This window comes from Lactuca virosa, chromosome 1 (assembly GCF_052849685.1).
Source record: "Lactuca virosa cultivar CGN04683 chromosome 1, Lactuca_virosa_CGN04683_v6, whole genome shotgun sequence".
Taxonomy (NCBI): domain Eukaryota; kingdom Viridiplantae; phylum Streptophyta; class Magnoliopsida; order Asterales; family Asteraceae; genus Lactuca; species Lactuca virosa.
The window spans coordinates 226,184,805-226,205,080 of NC_136426.1; the positions used below are offsets into that span (position 1 = coordinate 226,184,805).

Genomic DNA, 20,276 nt, shown 5'->3' on the forward strand with positions numbered 1-20,276 from the left:
GTCAGATCCACAACACTTTCCACGTCTCTCAGCTGCGGAAGTGCCTGGTGGACGACTCAGCAGTAGTACCCTTAGAGGATATTCAGGTCGATGACAGCCTAAATTACATTGAGCGACTTGTAGCAATCCTTGACCGGAAGTCGAAGGATTTGAGAAACAAGAGGGTGGAGCTCGTGAAGGTGCAATGGCAGCACCGGAAGGGCTCGGAATGGACCTGGGAGCCGGTGGATGAGATGATGGAGCATTACCCAGAGCTGTTCCAGGATCGAGCAGCAGACTTCGAGGACGAAGTCTAAAATAAGTGGGGGAGATTTGTAGCACCTGGTTCCTGGTATGTATTTTATTTAAATAATTTTGCATTTTTGGCCTTGGACTCGGCGAGTTGAAGGACCAACTCGCCGAGTAGAAGCGGGATGAGTCGCGGGATTTAAGTGATGGACTCGTCGAGTCGGGTCCCGGACTTGACGAGTAGGCTCTGACTGGACAAAACCCTAATATGAGGGTTTGCACCCTATTTAAACAACCTTATACAGCCTCCATCGCCCCTTTATGCTCCCAGAAACCCTCCATAGCAAACCCTAAGTGTTTTGGTGCAAGATCTAAGGCTTTTGAGTGATTCTTGTGGGTTTTGACCTCAAGGAAGAAGGAAGAGCATAGGAGGATCAAGAGGGGACTGAAGGATTCGAGTTTGATTCATCATTTGCAGTCTTTGAAAAGGTATAAAGTCTGTACCTTGCTCTTTCATTTGATAGATCACTTTTTGGGGAGATTTAGGGCTTTTATAAGCCATTTTGGTAACCAACCATGATTGCAAACATGGTTGGGGGTCAAGGCTTCAGATCTAGCACTTGGGAACAGTCACAAGGCAGATTTGGGTTGCTTTTGCACCCAAGAAAGGTCCCATGCATCATAAGAGCCTATTTTATGTCCATTTGAGCTCAAAGTCCCATGCATGCACGTAAAGTTTGTAACTTTACGTGCTAGAACGATTGAAGGAGCTTAGATCTATCTTTTGGTCAAGTGTTGTACATCAGAAATCGAGGATTTTGGTAGTAGACGTTATCTACTCGGCGAGTCCGTTCTTGGGACTCGACGAGTCCAAGGCTTTGAGTCTCATATCTGTTGAGGGTCAAAAGGACTCAGTGGGTGTTAGAAGGGTTGTAGCAGGACAGAAAGAGTGACCCAACGCATTGGACTTAATTTTAGACCTGGAGTTCATGGGACTCGATGAGTGCTAGAACAGACTCGGCGAGTCCAAGGCAATCTTCTTATGATTGAAGATGAACTCGACGAGTTGTTCATACAACTCGGCGAGTCAAGGTCTGGACTTGTTCATCAGTTGAAGGGAACTCGACGAGTGTTCATCCGACTCGGCGAGTCGGATGAAGGTTCATTGATGTTCGTAAGGAAGGGGAACTCGTCGAGTCATTGCCACACTCGACAAGTTGAGTCGTGGATAAGGTCGAGTAAAGGGAAGGGACTCGACGAGTTGACGGCCCAACTCGGCGAGTCGGGTCAACTGGAAGTTGACTTTGACTTGGAATTGGTTAGGGGTAAAATGGTCATTTTACCCTAAGAGTAGATATCAGTTTCTAACTGAGTGTTTTGTGGGGATTGTAGCCGGAGGATTTCCGGAGCAGCAGCGGACAGAGGTTTCCCGCACAGCTTATCAGCAGTTTCTCGTACGAGGTGAGTTACCTTCCAGTAGGGGTGGGTCTAAGGCCACAATGCCGGCCCACCAAAGAGGGGTATTTAGAAGATGATTGTCTTTGTGATAATTATCTTGGTCTGGTTATATGCTTTGGTCATGAGTTTTATTTGTATGATATGGTACGTGTATGATAGGGATTGGTTTCCCTGATAGCGGTCCTTAGGACCGAAGGGTAGGTCAGTACCCGGATATGCCTGACTGTATGTTTATATCTTGTTGTTGTATGCTAGTGGTAGGGGTGGAATAGTCCCCAGTTACCGGTTGAAAGATACCGATGACAGTTACTAGTTGAAAGATACTGATGATGATTACCGGTCGAAAGATACCGATGATGATTACCGGTTGAAAGATACTGATGATGATTACCGGTTGAAAGATACCGACGATGATTATCGGTTGAAAGATACCGAGGATATTGTATGGTATGTGGTATGATGGGGGAACTCACTAAGCTTTGTGCTTACGGTTTCGGTTTTGGTTTCAGGTACCTCTTCGTCTAAGGGGAAGGAGCCGGCGGCGTAGCATCGCATCACACACACACATGATTTCCGCATGGAGCTTTCTGGGATTGTACTCTGATATGTTATTATTTTATGACTTGGGTTTTCAGACATGATACATTGTTTATGAGATGATGTGTTTTCACAGTATTTTCTTATGAATGTTTTTATGAGTCAGTTAATTAAAAAGAAATTTTTGGACTTGAAAATTGGGATGTTACAAAAAACCTTCATTCTTTAAGGCAAACCCAGTCGATACCAACATCCATCCAAACCATTCGAACCTTCATTCCCAGTCGATACCAACGAACAAACGAAAATCAACCTTTCGAAACTTCAAAAACGAATTCATCGATTTTACTGTTCGTCCCAACCATCGATTCCAAATGTCGACCAAACACCCAACTCTTGGATGTCGACATACCCTTCCATTCGTTCTTCCAGTTCTTCCCCAAATCATCTCAGTTGATATCAATTTCGTTATCGATATCTTTTCAAACACAGCAACTGGGAACCAACAACATCAACGATCCCGAACGATTCGACCTAAAATTAACATTCTTCGCATATAATCGTTACCCACATGTTTATCCATCGACTCCAATCGTCATCAATTGAACTTACCAAAATCAATAAACCACACGAAATCAAAATCATATCGTAGTCAAACTTCAATTTCGATTGTTCTATCTCATTCGATTTCAAACAATCGACCACAATTCTTCATTCGCTTTTTGGTGTTCAATCCAAAGCGAATCCACATTGACACCAAGAACCATCAAAAACTCAATTATCGAGTTCTTAATAACAATTTGATGATAATCGATTCTATATAAAATCGATTCACAAGAGGAATTTCACAATAAAAAAGAATCGATTGTTAAGAATAATGGGATGAAAACAAATACGTATGAGCACAGTCAAGAACAGTTGAAGGTACAAGCACTTTAAGCTTATGTGTGGGAACGAACGAAGTGCTTCATATCTGATTAATTAATTCTTTGGGCTCAACAGTGAAATCGGATCTAAAGTGGACTGATTATCTGAATATTATACGAATTAACATTTTGGGCTCAATTTAAACGAATCATGAACAGTAAATTTTGTGATATTGGGTTTGATCTAAACAAAAATAATTGGATCAACAATAGGGTTTGAAACGGATTTGATCCAATGAAGCAAATCGATCAAAAATGAAAAACGCAAAGTACGAATCGAAATCATGGACGTTTTGGAATCCATTTGAGAATTGGAGATACCTTTTTGACGAATCGAGATCCATTTGCAACGAACGAATCAAATTTAGAAGATCTTGGTTCTTTTGTCGAAACGAGAAAATCTCCAATTTGAACATTGTACCACCCATTATGCGAGATGTACAACTCGTTCTTCGTGTTCTTCGTGTTCTTCAACGAACCAAAAACATCTTCAAAAGAACCACCAACACTTTTGGGTTTTGACTTCAAATTCAATGCAACATTTGGAGATTGTTGTTTTGGAACCCAAATTTGTTTCACGGATTTCGGCTTCACAACATTTGACGATTTTTGTGAGTAAACCCGCTTATTTTTGTGATTGATCTTCTTCTTCTTTTTCTTTCTCATCTTTTTGCATCTTGAAGACTTGATTTCATGAACAAACCCACTTTCTACAACATCAACTTTGTGAGTTTGAATCAAATCTTTTGGAGTTTGATACTTGTGAATTTCTTGGATCAACGGCTTCCGATATGGAATCATTCCTTCAAACGAATCACAAGAACACAAAATATCATCGGTTTGAACTCCAATCGAGCAAAAAACCTTTTCATCTTGAAAATCAACTTGAACGCCTTTTTCTTGAACATCAAGATCATCATCAAGAACACCTTCCCGAGCTTCACAACAATCTGTATAATATTCAAGTTTATTGCTTCCATATTTGCATTCAGCACGAGAAATTCCTTTTATGACTTCTCCATCTCTTCTATTCTTCGTCTCTTTTGATATGTTGTAACCAAACGATCAAACAAATCTTTGGTTTGAAAAATTGGACAACTAATTAATTCTCCAACTTCATTCTTTTCTCCATTTACAACGATATCACATTCACTTTTCAATCCAACAGTCAAGCTATAAAGAAGATATTCAAAAGTGCATTCACCTTGAACATCCTTACTATGTATCATCCATTTCTCCATAATTGCTTCTTTTCTTTTCGAATCAAACAATATGAACTTGGGTTTTCTAGAGAGAGAAAGTGAAAATCAAGGAGATCTCTAGAGAGAGAAAGTGAATACGAACCAAATTCTAGTGAGAGAAAGTGGTACAAACAAGTATTCTAGAGAGAGAAAATCGAATTATGGATCAAATCAAGGAAAAATTCGATTTCTAGAACACAAAACACTCTCTAAACACGAAGATCAATAAGAACATGAAGAATCATCAAATCAAGATAGCCATCAAGGATCAATTCTTGATCAAATCAAGAACATCTTCTCGGATACCAATTGTAGTGGTGTTGATTATGATGGCATGTGCGGAATTAAGAATGATTTAGTGAATCATCAAGTAAAATCAAGAACATGAACACAAGAAGTAAATAATTCTTTTAAGCTCTCATTAGTTTCATAGAAAGAGTACAAAATGGGTTTTGCAAATTCTCTCTCTAAACTAATCTCTCAAAATGTTCATTAGATAAAATGAGTGTCACTCACTTCCTTATAAAGGAAAGACAACTCATTATGCACAATCAAAGGAGTAAGCCCTCATAACATCCAAGAGTGACTTTGCACCCTTACAGGAACCTATGCCACCTATATTACGGTCAACAACCTTACGACTTATCAGTTTTACAACATCCATCCTAGACAAGAATCTTGCTACTTTTTATTTTACCAACAACTTCGTCGTGTTTGTTATAACAACCCTGCCTTATTAACCATAGTCTGATCCGGCTACTTACGCTACCCACATCAGACTGGGGGGAATTTAGCTAGGTGTAACCCAAGCAAGAAACACCTTCAGGATAGTATTAATGCTCATGCAAAGCAGACTATGTAGATGGTTATTAGTGACATTCCATCATCGCATGACTACAACAATAATCGTGTCGAATAACAGTCTCAGAGACTGTATGGCGAGCTTACGCCTCTTAGCTACCTTGACCCGATGCCTTATCGACATCATTGTCGCATAGCAGCCCCGCTCCGCACATTATCAGTAGCCTAGCTCATCATAATAGCAGCAACAGCTACGCCCCATCATCGACTGGATCATACTCCTAACAAGGAAAGATCATTAAGCCAACCCATGCTTGGTTCATTACGCAACACCATGACTCCCGTGGATAAGGTTTGGTCATTCTTTTTATTCTTTGATGCATTGGTGCTTTGTCTAGTCCGATCCAATTGTCAGCAATTTAATCACATCGGACTAGAGGACTTGATGACACATGGTTTATATGACTGAGTCCAGTCCAATGACATTGGCCTCGTACCAATAACATCGGACTGGGGGAACTTGATGATATATGGTCCATTAGCATGGCCTAGACAGCTCTGGCGCGCCAACCTTACCTGACGCTCCCTTTCCAGCCTTGCTGGGGAGTTCCTTGCCAGCCTTGCCTGGCGCTCCCTTGCGAGCCTCTCCTGGGACTCTCCTGTCGGCCTTGCCTGGCGCTCCCTTGCTAGCCTTGTTGGGGACTCCCTTGCCAGCCTTGTCTGGCGCTCCCTTGCCATCCTTGCCTGGGACTCTCCTGCCGGCCCGGCCTGGCGCTCCCTTGCCAGCCTTTCCTGATGCACGCCCGCCACCCTTGCCTGGGGCGCACCCGTCAGCCCCGCCCGACGCCTCCGGGCAGCCTTGTGCAGCTCCTTGCTAGCTGGGCCTGAATTGGGCTGGCCCAAGGCCTGACCTAATTCCCCTTGACATAATTGTCCCCTATAAAGTGAACAGTATCTCCTCCATGGAGGGGGGGGGGGCTTCTCCGACGGCTCACCCACCGTCCTAGACTCCGGCCGGGTGGCTCAGTCGCTGCCTTCCGTCGTCAACCACCATACACTACCCCTAGCACCAAGATGATTCTCTCCAGCTATGGAGAACCATCTCATCCATCCAACCGATCTAACTTGATCGTCCGAGCCTACTCCCGGGGCATAGTCCCTGGGGCGGTTCTAATACATCTCTCTGGTTGTGACCTCGCAGATCCTCTCCGGCGCAGAAGTACACTCTCAGAGCAGGTGGTCGGAGCCGATGTCGCATCAATATATATATATATATATATATATATATATATATATATATATATATATATATATATATATATATATATATATATATATATATATATATATATATATATATATATTAGAACCGCCCCAGGGACTGTGCCTCGGGAGCAGGCTCCGACAATTGAGTTAGATCGGTTGGTAGAGATGAGATGGTTCTCCTTAGCTGGAGAGAACCATCTTGGTGCTGGGGGTAGTGTATGGTGGCTGAAGGCGGAGGGTGGCGGCTAAGCCCCCCGTCCGGAGTCTAGGGCGGCGGCTGAGCCAAGGGGGAAGATTCGTCTCGATGGAGGAGATACTGGTCACTTTATAGAGGACAGTTAAGTCAAGGTGATTTAGGTCTAGCCTTAGGCCAACCCAATTCAGGCCCAGCTAGCGAGGAGCTCGGCAAGGCCGCCTGGGGGCGCCAGACGAGGCTGGCTGACGTGCACCAGGAAATGCTAACAAGGGAGCGTCAGGCAAGGCTGGCGCGCCAGATCCGTCTGGACCATGCTGATGGACCTAATATCACACACACACACACACACACACACACACACACACACACACACACATATATATATATATATATATATATATATATATATATATATATATATATATTGTCAAGAAGGAGAAGAGAAAAAAAAGAAGCAAGCGGCTTGGGTAACCCGTGCATCTTTAATTAGGCGGTACCCCGTCCTGCTTGGAACCGTTTTGCCGGAGGTACTGCACATAGTTTTTAGCCGAAGTTGCTAGATTATGTTCACCCTTATAGCAACTAAACAAGTTTTTTTTCATTCCACCATGATGTGGTATTTCATTACCTCTACGATTACCGGATACTAAACGCGACCCTAGTTTCTTTGTTTGTAAAGGTAAAAAATTGGAAGCATATATGTATACATATTTTTTTAATTTGATGGAAAGCAACGAAAAAAAAATATAAGTGGCAAGAATTTTATAAGTTCGCTAATTTTCCAAAATGTTAAATCATCTTTTGTCGACCAAAAGATCAAATTAAAACAAATAGTAGATCAGAAAAATCAACATTTGTGATCATGATAGTATCATTATGAAAACTTAAAGTATCCGTATATCTTATTAAAAAAATCAATAAAAGACCACAAACACATAATTTTATCTTTTATTTTTTATAGTTAAAAACTTAAAATACAAACAAAGGCCTACAAAATAATGTGCTAAAAAAGTGGTCCATTGCTACTCTGCTCCAAATCAGCAGATTTAAGGAAGCCACGCTTTCACTCCTTCAGGCACTTTTTTTGACAAGTTGACAACATCTCAATTCTTAGAGTCCTTAATTGCAAACTTTATCTACACCTTTTTGACAAGTTTGAGAATACCTCAATTCTTAGAGTCCTTAATTGCAAAGTTTATCTACACCTGACAGCTCTCCCAAATCCCACCCATAAATACAGAAATGAATCCTGCAAAAAAAAATAAAATCCAAAAATCCTGAAATATGCTCCACCTGTTCTTCGCAGTGGGATTCTCAGCGGTGCCGTTGACTCTATTCATACCTCCTGTCCGAAACTTCAATTTATTCGTGGCATCCATGGAAGATCTATGGCGGGAGTCCAGCCTCTACACCAATCGAATGTATCCACGTTTACGGTATGCTTGTTCTAGGGTTTTGGATTGTTTGCTCTGCAATTCCTCCACTCGTTAGAAATCAATCAATACAACGCTGTTTAATTTTCGATTCTGTATACATTTTTTTGATGTTGGAGCAACTTTTTGTATCTGATTAAGTGGTTAGTCATAAATTATAATAAAATATGGGTTTGATTTGATGATTGGAGTTGTTTATGTTATTTGATTATCAAATTTAAAATATGATAGTTTGTTGCTTAATTATGAAGATTGGGTATTAATAAGTAATCACATGTTTTTGTTGCGATTGTACGTTTGATTGATGATTGATTTGAATCAATATCAACTTTCTATTCATCATTGTGCTTCGCTTTTTTTTTCAGATAATATTTTTTTTACATAAAATAATAACTTGCTTTGATCTTCATCCTTTCTTTTAGTACAACAAATTAAAACCGACTTAATCATCCAATTAACAATTACATTTTTAGTAATTTTATGTAAAGTGACAAAATAACCTTGTTTTGAACGAAAATTGGCAAAAATTATGCTAATATGGTGTGAATTTTATCCTTGTTATTGATTTATGAGGATACTATATCAATAGTTTTGCACTTTTATGAAAAAGGTCTCATTTGTATGAATATTTGTCCTGATCTTGTGTTAATTTACCAGCAAGACATGCAAAACAGGTTATATGATAGTGTTTTTTTTTATATTATTTATTAAACAATTTAAGTCAAATAACATGCATATTAATAATTATTAAATTAATCTTTTTATAATTGAGAATCTTTATATTCTTAAATGTTGTAAATTAATTTAGGTGAGGTTTTAACGGATGATAAGAAAAGTTGTTTTTGTAGAACATTCAGGAGCGTAGTAGCAGATGAGTATGGGATTTATTGGGTGCACGTGGGTCTTGTTTTTCTTGAGAAAATCTTTAATTTTAATTTATAAAAAAATGGTATACGCTTTAATTTATCAAAAGGTTTATTTTTTTAAAGATGTTCGAAGATTTAAGTTTCGAATGAATATATGTGTAAGTAAATAGTAGTTGTGCTTAAAAAACTTTTAGATGAAACTACATGATTGGTCCATATACTTTAACAAAACACACATGGCAAGGACACCAATGAAAATTTTAAGTGTTTCGTCATAGTGTTTTGATTTTCTTGCGTGGCTCATGCTTGGGATAATGATTGAAAGGGTAACGGACTTTCGACTTTGTTCACATTTAGTCACTAAACTTTTTTTCATTATATATTTGCACTAAACTATTGAAACTGTTCATATTTTACCCGTATGACCGGTAAAGTGTGAACAGTTTCAATAGTTCAGTGACAAATAAATAATGAAAAGTTTAGTGACTAAATGTGAACAGTTTCAATAGTTCGGTGACAAATAAATAATGAAAACTGTTGATTTCGTTTTTCGTTTTTTATACCTTTTTCGGGGGTTTTTTTTTTTTTTTTCATAAATTTCTTCATCAACAAATGTTGTTAAAATTTAACAAAAATACATAATTTGCTAAACCATAATACAAGAGGAAAGTTTGTTCACATTTAAATTTTTTTTAGAGGGAAAAGAACTTTCAACTTTATTCACATTTAGTCATTAAACTTTTTTTCATTATCTATTTGTCACTGAACCATTGAAACTGTTCACATTTTACCCTTATGACCGGTTGTTACTGGTCATAAGGGTAAATGTGAACATTTTCAATGGTTCAGTGGCAAATAGATAATGAAAAAAAGTTTAGTGACTAAATGTGAACAAAATCAAAAGTTCATTACCCTTTAGAGTCATTACCCCATCATGTTTTTCATATGTAAGGAAGACATATTTTATATACTTTCTTTTATTAATTTCTATATTATTAAATTAGTAACGAACCCAATTCATCACCGCCCATCATAGTGAACCGCAGTCGACCACTAGCACCGCCGCCGACCACCACCCTACACGTCTTCTCCTTCCTGTCTCCACCTTCACCCATCACTGTTAACCACCACAACACCTTTTAGGCTAAAAACCATCATAAAAAAAACCTAAATCTAATTTTATAATCTCTATAGTTCCAAGAAAATCTTGATAACAAAATTCCAGAGAAAATATGATGAAGCTAAATCCCATATAAACCTTATAAAGCGGAGGCATGTTCAATTAAACTGAGAAAAAAACTGATAACAAAATACCATAGAATCCCAAAAAAAAATTGATGAATTTGTGGCCTGTTCAATGAAATCGAGAAAAACTTGATGAAATCGAAGACTTGTTTAATGAAATCAGAATCGAAGATCTGATCAATGCAATCAGAATTGATAAACCATAATCGGAGACAAGGAGGTCACCGATCGAACTTGTTCAATGCAATCAAGATGGTAAAGTGTTGTACAATGGTGGTTCGGCGATCCCATGGTACAATTTTAGGTTTTAAATGGCAGCGAAATCAAGTCTTTCGCTAAGTCACTGATGGTTATGTTCTACATAAGTCGATGATCGTTGATGAAAGGTATGGCAAAGAAAGAAGAAGATGGAGGAAGGGTTTAGGGATTGTGTAGTGTTCCCTGGAACATAAGACCGGTCGATACACCCCTCTAATCCTCTATTGCAAACCACGGTAGTGACGTGTCACCGCGGTGGTGCGTTGAACACAACACCGACCAGGAGGTCGGCCTGCGGTAAGCCTGCCGCATGAGACGTTTTTACTGCGGTGGAATTTGAACTTTTGGTTGTTTAAGTGTGTGTGTGTGTGTTTGGAGGTGTTTTGGTGTGTGTGATAGTTTAAAAAACGGTAATTATTGTATTTTTTATAATATTAACATACACCACATTCAATTTTATTCGCACCTTTTCTACTTTTAACTACGTAATCTCTCTAAAAGGTCGCTAATAATTTCGAAATTTATAATTTGAATTTAGAAAGTTGTATGGATTTTGTAAAAGAAAAATTAGAGGAGAAAAAGAAAGCTAGGGAGGATAAGCAAAGAGCTTGAGAGGAAAAAGCAGAAAACTCGTCATATGAAATTTTTAAGAAAACCTATCGATTATCCAAAATGAGTTAGATATGGTTTTGAGGACTAGAGCGGAAATCATGAAAAAAATATTACACTTAGTCTTATAATATAGTGTTTTTATTTAATTGTTGTTTTTTAGCTTTGTAATCATTTTTAATTAAATTAATGAAGTACTTTTCTTTTATTAAATTTATATAATTATATTTTATTAAATAAATAAAAAAGTAAAAATGTGTTAAGGTATGGTATGGTACCCACCAATTTTATTGGGTGAGAAGAAAATGATGCGATGATGACATGATAAACCAATAGTGTGGTAATGTATAGTATGACAGACACCGATCTAAATGGGGTAGTGTGTGATTTAAGGGATAAGGTTGTCTTTTAGAATATTAATTTATATTAAAATAAATAATAAAAAAAGCTTATCATGGGTATAATAGTAAGTTTTGATCGATTTTGAAAAAATGAAACCACAAAAAGGAAGCATAGAAAAAATAAACCACATATACCAAGGGTATATAAGATATCATAGTTGTCCTTTGAGTAAATTACACGATTCGTCCCTCGCCCAAGTGCTAAAAAACGTGTTTGGTCCCTATTTTCAAAAATTAACTCGGACCATCCCTATAATAGTTTTTTCTCACTTGAACCGCCCCTGACGACGGTAAATGACTATTTTACCCTTTCTATTTCTTTTTTGATATATTTTTTGATTTGTTGGTTATTAACAATTTAAAAGAAAATAAAACATAAAGAAAAACAAAAAATGGGCCACCACCACAAACACTTATCATCTACGCTCCTCACACCTTTCAAGCGTACCAATCCATCTTCTACATTTCATCTTTACTTGAGAGATGGTCACCAGATCGCCATCGAGGGTTTACAGATCTGCACTTCAATTGCAAAACTCTCTCTTCTCCATTTTCAGATCTACGTTCTAATGTTTGTTTGTTGGTGGTGGTGCCGGAAAAACGTGTCTTCTCCGATGTTCGTTAGTTGGTGGTGGTGGGGCCGGAAAAGGTATATTTTCAAATCTACCCACTAAAGACATCTCCTCTGCCATCTCCTTCTTTTTCACTCAAACCCTAGATAAATAGAACCGTCGTCGACATTCCTCTTCATGCGAACAACTGGAGCACCACCTTTAGCTTTCTACCCATCAGAGTCCAACACCATACCCGCTACTTTAGAGCTCCTCCTCCTTCGTTCTGACCACCGCCCTAGCCACCATCGAAATCAACTATTGCTAACCTCCTTTCTGACGGGTTCTGCACAGGTGAAAGAAGAGAGAAAGGGAATGAATGATTCATATAATTTTTCAGATTTGTTACAGGTTTTTGGATTTTATTGGAAATCATTTTTGGTGTGGCTTTGTTTGTATAGAAAGGGGTGAGTGATTAGTTTTCCATTTCTGGGATTTAGTTGTCTGAGGTAAGAGCAGTGGGTGATGGTGGTGGTACCGGAAAAGATGGGTGGTGGTGTGCCGGAAAATGTGTAATTGAAGAAGGGGACATATGGGAACATAGGATGGGAGTGTAAGAGATATGACAGGTGGTCGTATGTGGTCGGAGATGGTGGTCAGTGGCTGACCAGAGAGTATAGGTCTGAGATGGTTGGCCGTTGACCGGAGAGTATTGGTCGGAGATGGCTGGCCAGTGGTGATCAGAGATGCCCAGACTTCTAATTGATTAGGAATAGTGTTTGGATGAAGAGAAAGGTAAAGAGGGTATATGAGGTGGGGTCTATTACTTTAAATAAAAAATAAATATAAAAAATAAATATGTAATTAATTAAATATACTAACAAATAAAAATAAATAATAAAGAAACGGGAAAAATCATCTTTTTATGGCTGGCTAATGACATTAGGGATTCAGCGTGCAAAATTTAAATAAATGGGAGACTGTTCGAGTTAATTTTTTAAAATAGGGACCAAACATACTTTTTGACATTTAGAAAAGAGACGTGTAATTTACTCTTGTCCTTTCTTGCAAACTAGAGGGACTAACCGTGTACTTTTGCCTGGTATTTATCTGAAATTAGCAATTTTAGAGTAAATTACACTTTCAGTCCTTACGGTATACACCTTTCTACATGTTTGGTCCTAGTTTTGAAATTTTGACAACATTGATCCTTATGGTTGGTAAATCCATTAGTTTTTGTTCCTTCCGGTGTTACCGTCCATACCAGACTGTGTACCTTTGCCTGCTATTTTGTTGAAATTAGTAATTTTTAGAGTAAATTACACTTTCAGTCCCTATGGTATAAACCTTTCTACATGTTTGGTCCTAGTTTTGAAAATTTGACAACATTGATCCTTGTGGATGGTAAATCCATCAGTTTTTGTTCCTTCCATTTTTACCGTCCAAGCCCCTTTGTTAAATACATGTAATATGATGAAAATGCTTGTTTTTTTCTATATCTTATTTTGTCTTTTTCTTATTATATTTATTTTATTATTAAATGAATATGACACATCTACCTCATCCCCACCCATTCACCCCCAACACTCACCCCATTACAATCATTGAACTCACTGATGGGTCCCACCAGCAGTCTATGGATAGATTTGAACCCAAAAAGGAAAGTTTGCACACTGGAGTTGTAGGTCTCTAAACAGAATTGCAAGTTTATGTGGCCGGATTTGAACCCACAAAACAAATCCATAGTTGCACCTAGAAAGGAAGTCGATATCACTAATCTTCGTCATAGACTGGAGTTGCATTAAAGGAAGAGAGAAAATAGATAGATAGATAGAGATAGAGAGAGAGAAGGGGGGGGGGGGGGGGGGGGAGGGGGGGAAACTTATACATCATACATATTACATACCTTAAACAAAATTTATGTTTATGTCCTGTTTAAAATTTTTTAGCTAATCTATACCAAAATACTGTTTTCCACTTGCAGACTTTCTTGGTGTGTTTAGCAAACTTATTAGGTGTAAAAAGAAAGATCATGAACCCTATCCGCTACTGATTCTGAAAAACGATTCGTAAGCATTTACTTCTTAGGCTATTATTCTCATACAATACTAATATATATCAAACCTATAAACATTAGTGGTGATGACATTGCAATAAGTTTGTGGAAAGAATGCACCAACATACCTTCAAAGTTCGATGGTGTTTCTCTTGAAAATGCCCCTGTTCCTACGGTTGTTGCTGTAAGCAGTGTAAAAATCTCAAATTATGCTGGTAATTCCATATTCTATTCCAAAGTTATAAATATACATAATTTTTTTTTTCCATTTACCTATTTTGGATCTTTTCATTAACAAATAACATAAAGGTTCATTGAGACTTTGCACATGCAGCGCAACTCACTTGTACATCAACCCCTCGATTCCAGAAACAACATTTCTTATAGACAGGTATTTTCATACATAAAAAAAAAACACAAATAAATCTACTTTCCTTATCATTAGTTTTTAATGCTGCAGTTACCAGAGATTCACCGGTAGACTTTGAATCCCGGACACTGTTATCAGATATATTAGAGAAAACTCATTCAGATCTTTCGGTATGTTACGTATCCACATACATACGAAAAAATACCCCATATTACTATCTCTGTTATGCTACCAAAAAAAACAATTTTTTTTTTTGTGCAGGACAAAAGTTTCACTACAAAGGCCGTAAGTGAATATATCTTTTCAGACAATTGGTACCAGGTTCAATGTCCAGACTGCAAGATTGCAACTTTTAAACAAGGGGAAAATTGGTCCTGCCATTCAGATGCCATTCTCGCTACTCCAATTACCACGTAAGCATACACATTTACAAAATTCTTATTCACCCCCAAATAAATAAATTTTAATTTATAAAAACTAAATATTTTACATCAAACTTGCCAAAACTTAGGTTCAAACTTAACGCGGTCATTACGGATGGAAGTCAGTCAATCACCGTTGTGTTTTCCGATACCGCAACACAACTTATTTGGTACAACGTCAGATAAGCTTATATCACATGATGACATAAACCACAGAAAACATTTACCTCCAATTGCCACTACTTTACAAGGAATTCCGAAGAAGATGAAATTACGTATGACTAATACATCAACAGTGAACAACATTCGGTTCATTGTCACAAATATTGACAAATCCCCCTCTAAAGAAAACATATCCGTAACGACACCACCAATACAACAACCAACATCTTCAAAACACAGCGAAAAAGAGTCAACTTCCATCCCCCAACAGACTAGATTGAATGTCAGAAGATCCTTACCGTTTGAAAGCCAAGGTAAAAGCTCATTCATTGAATATACATATATTACAAAAAAAAATTTACGTACATAAAACATAAAAATTTAAAACTAATAAATGCAGATACAGCAGCTACAAAACGCAAAACCGCACGGAAGACAGATTAGACAAACAACACGGCGTGTACGATAAAATAGAAACACACTCCTTCTACATATCTGTTTACATGATCATCAGTTTTGTATTATATGTGTAGATGTACATATAGACGACATCTTTAGCTTTACTTCCCTGTACCTTCAGTTCCCTACGTACAAAAAATAGCATTATGTTTAAGTTTGAAATTTCAGTTTTGACTTTTTACTGTATTTTCTCTTTCCGATTTATAATACAAAAAAAACACCACTTCACTACAATAATAAATATTATTAAAATTTTTAAAAATATGATATCTTACCATAACATACCCACATGTCGTTTATAATTTTTCTATAATACATATAAAAGTAGAAAACCACTTTCTATATTTTTATTTTCCATACAGAACGATATAGAATTACAATTTTTTTTAGAAATGAAGAATTTTTTTTTTCTTTTTGATAGCAATTCAGACGTTTTAGTCTTAATTTAAAATGCATAAAGTATTCACAATAGTCTATCTTCCATCCCAAAAATATACGTACACATACCTTAGGAGGTAAATTTTTTTTAGCCAACCAACTACATATACATGTTATACTATGATCTTTATCAACTAGACTCTATTATAGCTTTGATTACTAATGCAATATTACAACGCCTGTCATCTTAGAGCTTGCTTTATAGAAGCCCAATAAACAATATTATAAGGAGGCAATAAATTATAGCCTTTATACTATCATCTTATCAGCTATACTCTACTGTAGCTTCCATTACCAATATAACATTACAACACACGTCATCTTACACCTTGCTTTATAAAAGCGCAGTAAGCAATGCTATGAGGAGGAAACAATACACATGGACATCTATAAGTATACGTTCCCATATTTACATGAAAAAAAACAATATATAATACACATAAATTGTAAGTCGAATAACTAAAAAAAAAAACTCGCATAACCCCATCACAAAAATCAACATGAGCATAGCAGACTTGAATAAAAGTTTGATGGTCGTCATCGACTTCTTAAGAGAAATCGCAGACCTACTTGAGGCAGCTCAGTCAAGGTTGCATGAAAGTTACGTGCTTGACGAGAAGGTGCAACTCTACATGGCCATAACGCTGACGATCTTGACGTACAAGCATTACATAATATGTTTGAAAATGCAATAACCAATAAATGAATAAATACATTTAAATAATAATAAAAAAAATTACATAAACGAATTAATTCCAACAACGCATCTCTACTTTGAAAACCGTATTCTGAAAAACCTTTTCACTTAACACGCCAAGTACAACACGTGTCGCCAAACATTAAAACAAAATAAAAAAAACAACTATAAATACAGTCTTAGACAAACGAAAAAAACATACTCCTCAAAAAAAACCACAACAAAAAATCCACACCATCATGAAAGGCTGCGATGTTCAACTTATGATCGACACTATCACACGTCACAAAATACAAACAAGAAAAACCCTTCGCACGGTTAAACACAAGCTTCAGGCAGGAAGAACCATGAAAGAAAATTTAGCAAAAACCTTAACCTAAAAACCTCACTTCCTTAACTACGCAATTTCAGCAGAGCTGCTCAACAAGGAAGATGAATTCGACAATAAATCAACAAATATAATCACAACATTGGAAGAAGAAATGAATAAAAACATCGCCAAACTAAACAACGTTGTAGCCAATCTTCATGTTAGCTAGATTTATTGTTTACGTTTTTATGCCATAATAAAAAAATATGTTGCTTTCGTTGTCCATTATGTTTGTTGTCCTCTACTAAAGTCACACCAAATGTTCACACATTACGTTACATTTAAGTCCTCGTTATATTTAAAACATCAATTTTTAAACCAAAAAAAAAACCCTGATATCAATTGGTAAACTGAAACGCCGCCTCTAGGCTACATCATATATCATCATGACCTTTGAAAGTAATACTTACATTAAACATCCAACTACCATATTAAATAGCAAATCACGTATTTAAAAACCATCTATATCCTTCTGCATTCTCAAACCATTACCATCCAGAAAATACATACGCCTTCCAAAAGCAAAATGAAACCCCGAAAAATGGAAACGATCATCAACAACCTCATCACCCACTACGAGGTAGAAAAATTATCATTAACCAACATGCAGGAGGAAATTTTGAGCATCAAAACTACAAGAACGAGCTACTTGAACACATGGACGCCAAACCATATTTCGATAACTACCTCAAGATGCAGCGTATCTTATTCGACAACAAATATGAAGTCGCAAAACTGTTCACCAGCATGCAGGAGATCAAAAACAAATACGAAGCTCTTATTGAAAACCTCAAAAAAGAGATAAAAAATCTCCCTGATAACAAACACCCCTACCTTTAATATGTTTGTTTGTCTAATGGCTTTCAGTTTAAATTATCTTTTGCCGTATCAAAGAATCTTCCTTTTGTAGTTGTTTGGATGTAAATGGTATGAAAACCACTTCTTTATTATTAATATGGTTGCATTAATATTTTACTATTTTCTGCTACATTGCCCCCCTTCATGTGTTCGTAGCTACACTATGTCTATTTCTTCGATGTATCTTGCTTTAAATATTCTGTAAATATTAAGAAACAAATTTTGACACAGCTCCAAAGGCACAAGTAATTCCCTACTAGTTATCATAAATGCTCACCCTAGTCTAAATTTAGGGCGTGTTTGATACCCGTCTGACTGGGTCGAGTCAGCGAATTGGGCTGACTCGGTCAGACAGTAGTTGTTTGATTTGTGCTTTCTCGGTAAGATTGGCTAGCCAAAGTTTTTTTCTCGCTAGTTTCTTATCTGTCGCTGACTGGAAATAAGACAATCCTACCCCCTCTCTCTTTATTCTTTCTTCCATCGTTAGTTCTTTTCCATCGTGACCTGACCTAACAGCACAACTGCATACCCAAAAAAACGTTGCCTCATCGACAGCTCCACATCAACGCCAAAAAGAGGTCACCGGTCGCCGCCATCTCGTCACCATCTAGCCGCCATCTCGCCAGTCGGACCTATGCATTCCCAATATCCGACCTCCAGACATAAATTTATTAAACAGGTATAAGTTATTCTTCTAGTTTTCTGTTAATAATTTTTAAAATAAGAATCAATTTATGCTTTGATGTTATGAAATTTGAAGTTCTTTGTGTATAAGATATGAAATCAAAATACTTTTTTGTTCTAATATTATGAATTCTGAAATTGTATGTGAAGTGGAAGTTCTTTTTTGTAGTTCTTTGTGCATAAGATTTGAAATTTGAAGTTTTTTGTGTATAAGATATGAAATTTGAAGTTCTTTTTTGTTAATAAGCTATAAAATCAGAAATTATGTTTGTTTTATTATGAAATCAAAATCCAAATGTTATGAAATTGTTTATGTATATGTTGATACTGTTGATCTTAATTGTTAGCTTGTTATTTTTTGTGAATTGGAAACAATTTCGGTGTTTATCTTCATCTTGATAAAAGTTATGATAAACTAGTTAAATATTTACGTTTTAGGATGTTGGTTTATACATTTGTCTTGATTTGAATTACTTGAATATTGATGTTTTATGAAATCTGAAATTTGTTTGTGTATAAGCTATCAAATCAGAATTTTTTTTCACTTTAATGGTGCTATTATTATTTAGGATGATGTTGATTTCGTTGGTAGAAAATTGTTTTATGTTTAAAATTGTTCTTGATCTTGATAAAAGTTATGATAAATTACTTTAAATATTATTGTTTTAGGATGGGGGTTTGGAACGAGAGTGGGGACAAAACATTTCTTGATGCATGTATCTATGAAGTAACCACTAATGGTTGTGAGGGTTCTGGGCTTAAGGCAAGTTCATGGAAGACAATACGTGAAAAATTGATAAACGAACACGGTAAAGAGGTTGATCAGAAGCAAATGAGAAACCCCTTTGACTACTACAAATCAAAATATGTTGCTTGGATGAAACTGAAAAACAAAATCGGCAATATATATGATCCTATAAAAAATAAATTTAATTTGACCGATGATCAATGGAAGGAAGAGAGGAAGGTAATACTTTTTATAACAAATACTAGTATGATTATTTTTATAACAAATACTAATATTAATAAAAATTGCAAACAGTTGAACAAGTTCGTTTTGTCATTGAAAACTAAACCCCTGCTGTTCCCTAATCTTTGCACCCAACTATTTGAATGCTCGATCTCAACCGACTTTCAAAGTTGGGGGCCATCTTCTACACTCCCTCGTCTTGTAGAAGAGTTTAGTACCCATGATTTTGATGATGATGTTCCAATGGAAACCTCAACACAACACGTAGGTGTAAGTGAAGAATCTTCAGAGCGTTCAAAAAATAAGGAAGTTGGTGGAAACAAAAGAGTTGGTGGAAAAAAAGAGATGCAAGGGCATTAGAAGTTGAGGAGGAGATTGCCAAGCTTGCAAGGTCGTTAGTGGAAAAAAATGAAAGAATTGAAAAAAGTGAAATGGATAAGGATGTTGATGCATGTATGGAGAAATTGAACAAAATGGAATGGGGAGAAGAAGATGAAAGACACAAGACCGCTCTTTTACTATTTGGTGAAAGTGTCGATGTTAGGAAAGTTTGGTTATGACTTTCGCATACTAGTTGTGAGTCGTGGGTGATGGGTACGAGTAGGAAGTATGGTTACCTTTGATGATGTTTACTAGTTTTTTGTTGCATGACTTTTTGTTATTTGCATGACTTTTGGATGCTATGTTTGATGATTTTTTTGGATGTTACTTTGGATGATGTTTACTAGTTTTTTGTTATATGAATTTTGTTACTTTGGATGATATGTTATTGGA

The 20,276-nt window shown here is 36.7% G+C and overlaps 1 protein-coding gene and 1 long non-coding RNA gene across 4 annotated transcripts; both read left to right on the top strand.

Annotated features, from left to right (window-relative positions):
• Positions 1-11,927: 11,927 nt before the first annotated feature.
• LOC145165003 (uncharacterized) lies at positions 11,928-15,619 on the top strand. 3 transcript variants are annotated; one of them, XR_013739884.1, is made up of 8 exons: positions 11,928-12,811; positions 14,001-14,085; positions 14,154-14,287; positions 14,407-14,463; positions 14,533-14,612; positions 14,704-14,855; positions 14,954-15,340; positions 15,427-15,619. It is a non-coding gene; the product is annotated as an uncharacterized LOC145165003 (long non-coding RNA). The 3 variants fall into 3 exon arrangements; XR_013739885.1 differs by having other exon boundaries at positions 14,001-14,287; positions 14,518-14,612; XR_013739883.1 differs by having other exon boundaries at positions 14,001-14,287.
• A 3,583-nt stretch (positions 15,620-19,202) lies between these two features.
• On the top strand, positions 19,203-19,862 carry LOC145127670 (uncharacterized). The gene is made up of 2 exons (XM_079062823.1): positions 19,203-19,499; positions 19,575-19,862. Exons 1-2 carry the CDS (start codon positions 19,203-19,205, stop codon positions 19,860-19,862), a joined length of 585 nt encoding a protein of 194 aa, XP_078918949.1.
• Positions 19,863-20,276: the final 414 nt, after the last annotated feature.

Coding starts and splice junctions, on each gene's coding strand:
- LOC145127670 (XM_079062823.1), top strand. CDS start 19,203: ATGGGGGTTTGGAACGAGAGTGGGGACAAAACATTTCTTGATGCATGT. Junction 19,500..19,574: donor AATGGAAGGAAGAGAGGAAG/GTAATACTTTTT, acceptor AATTGCAAACAG/TTGAACAAGTTCGTTTTGTC.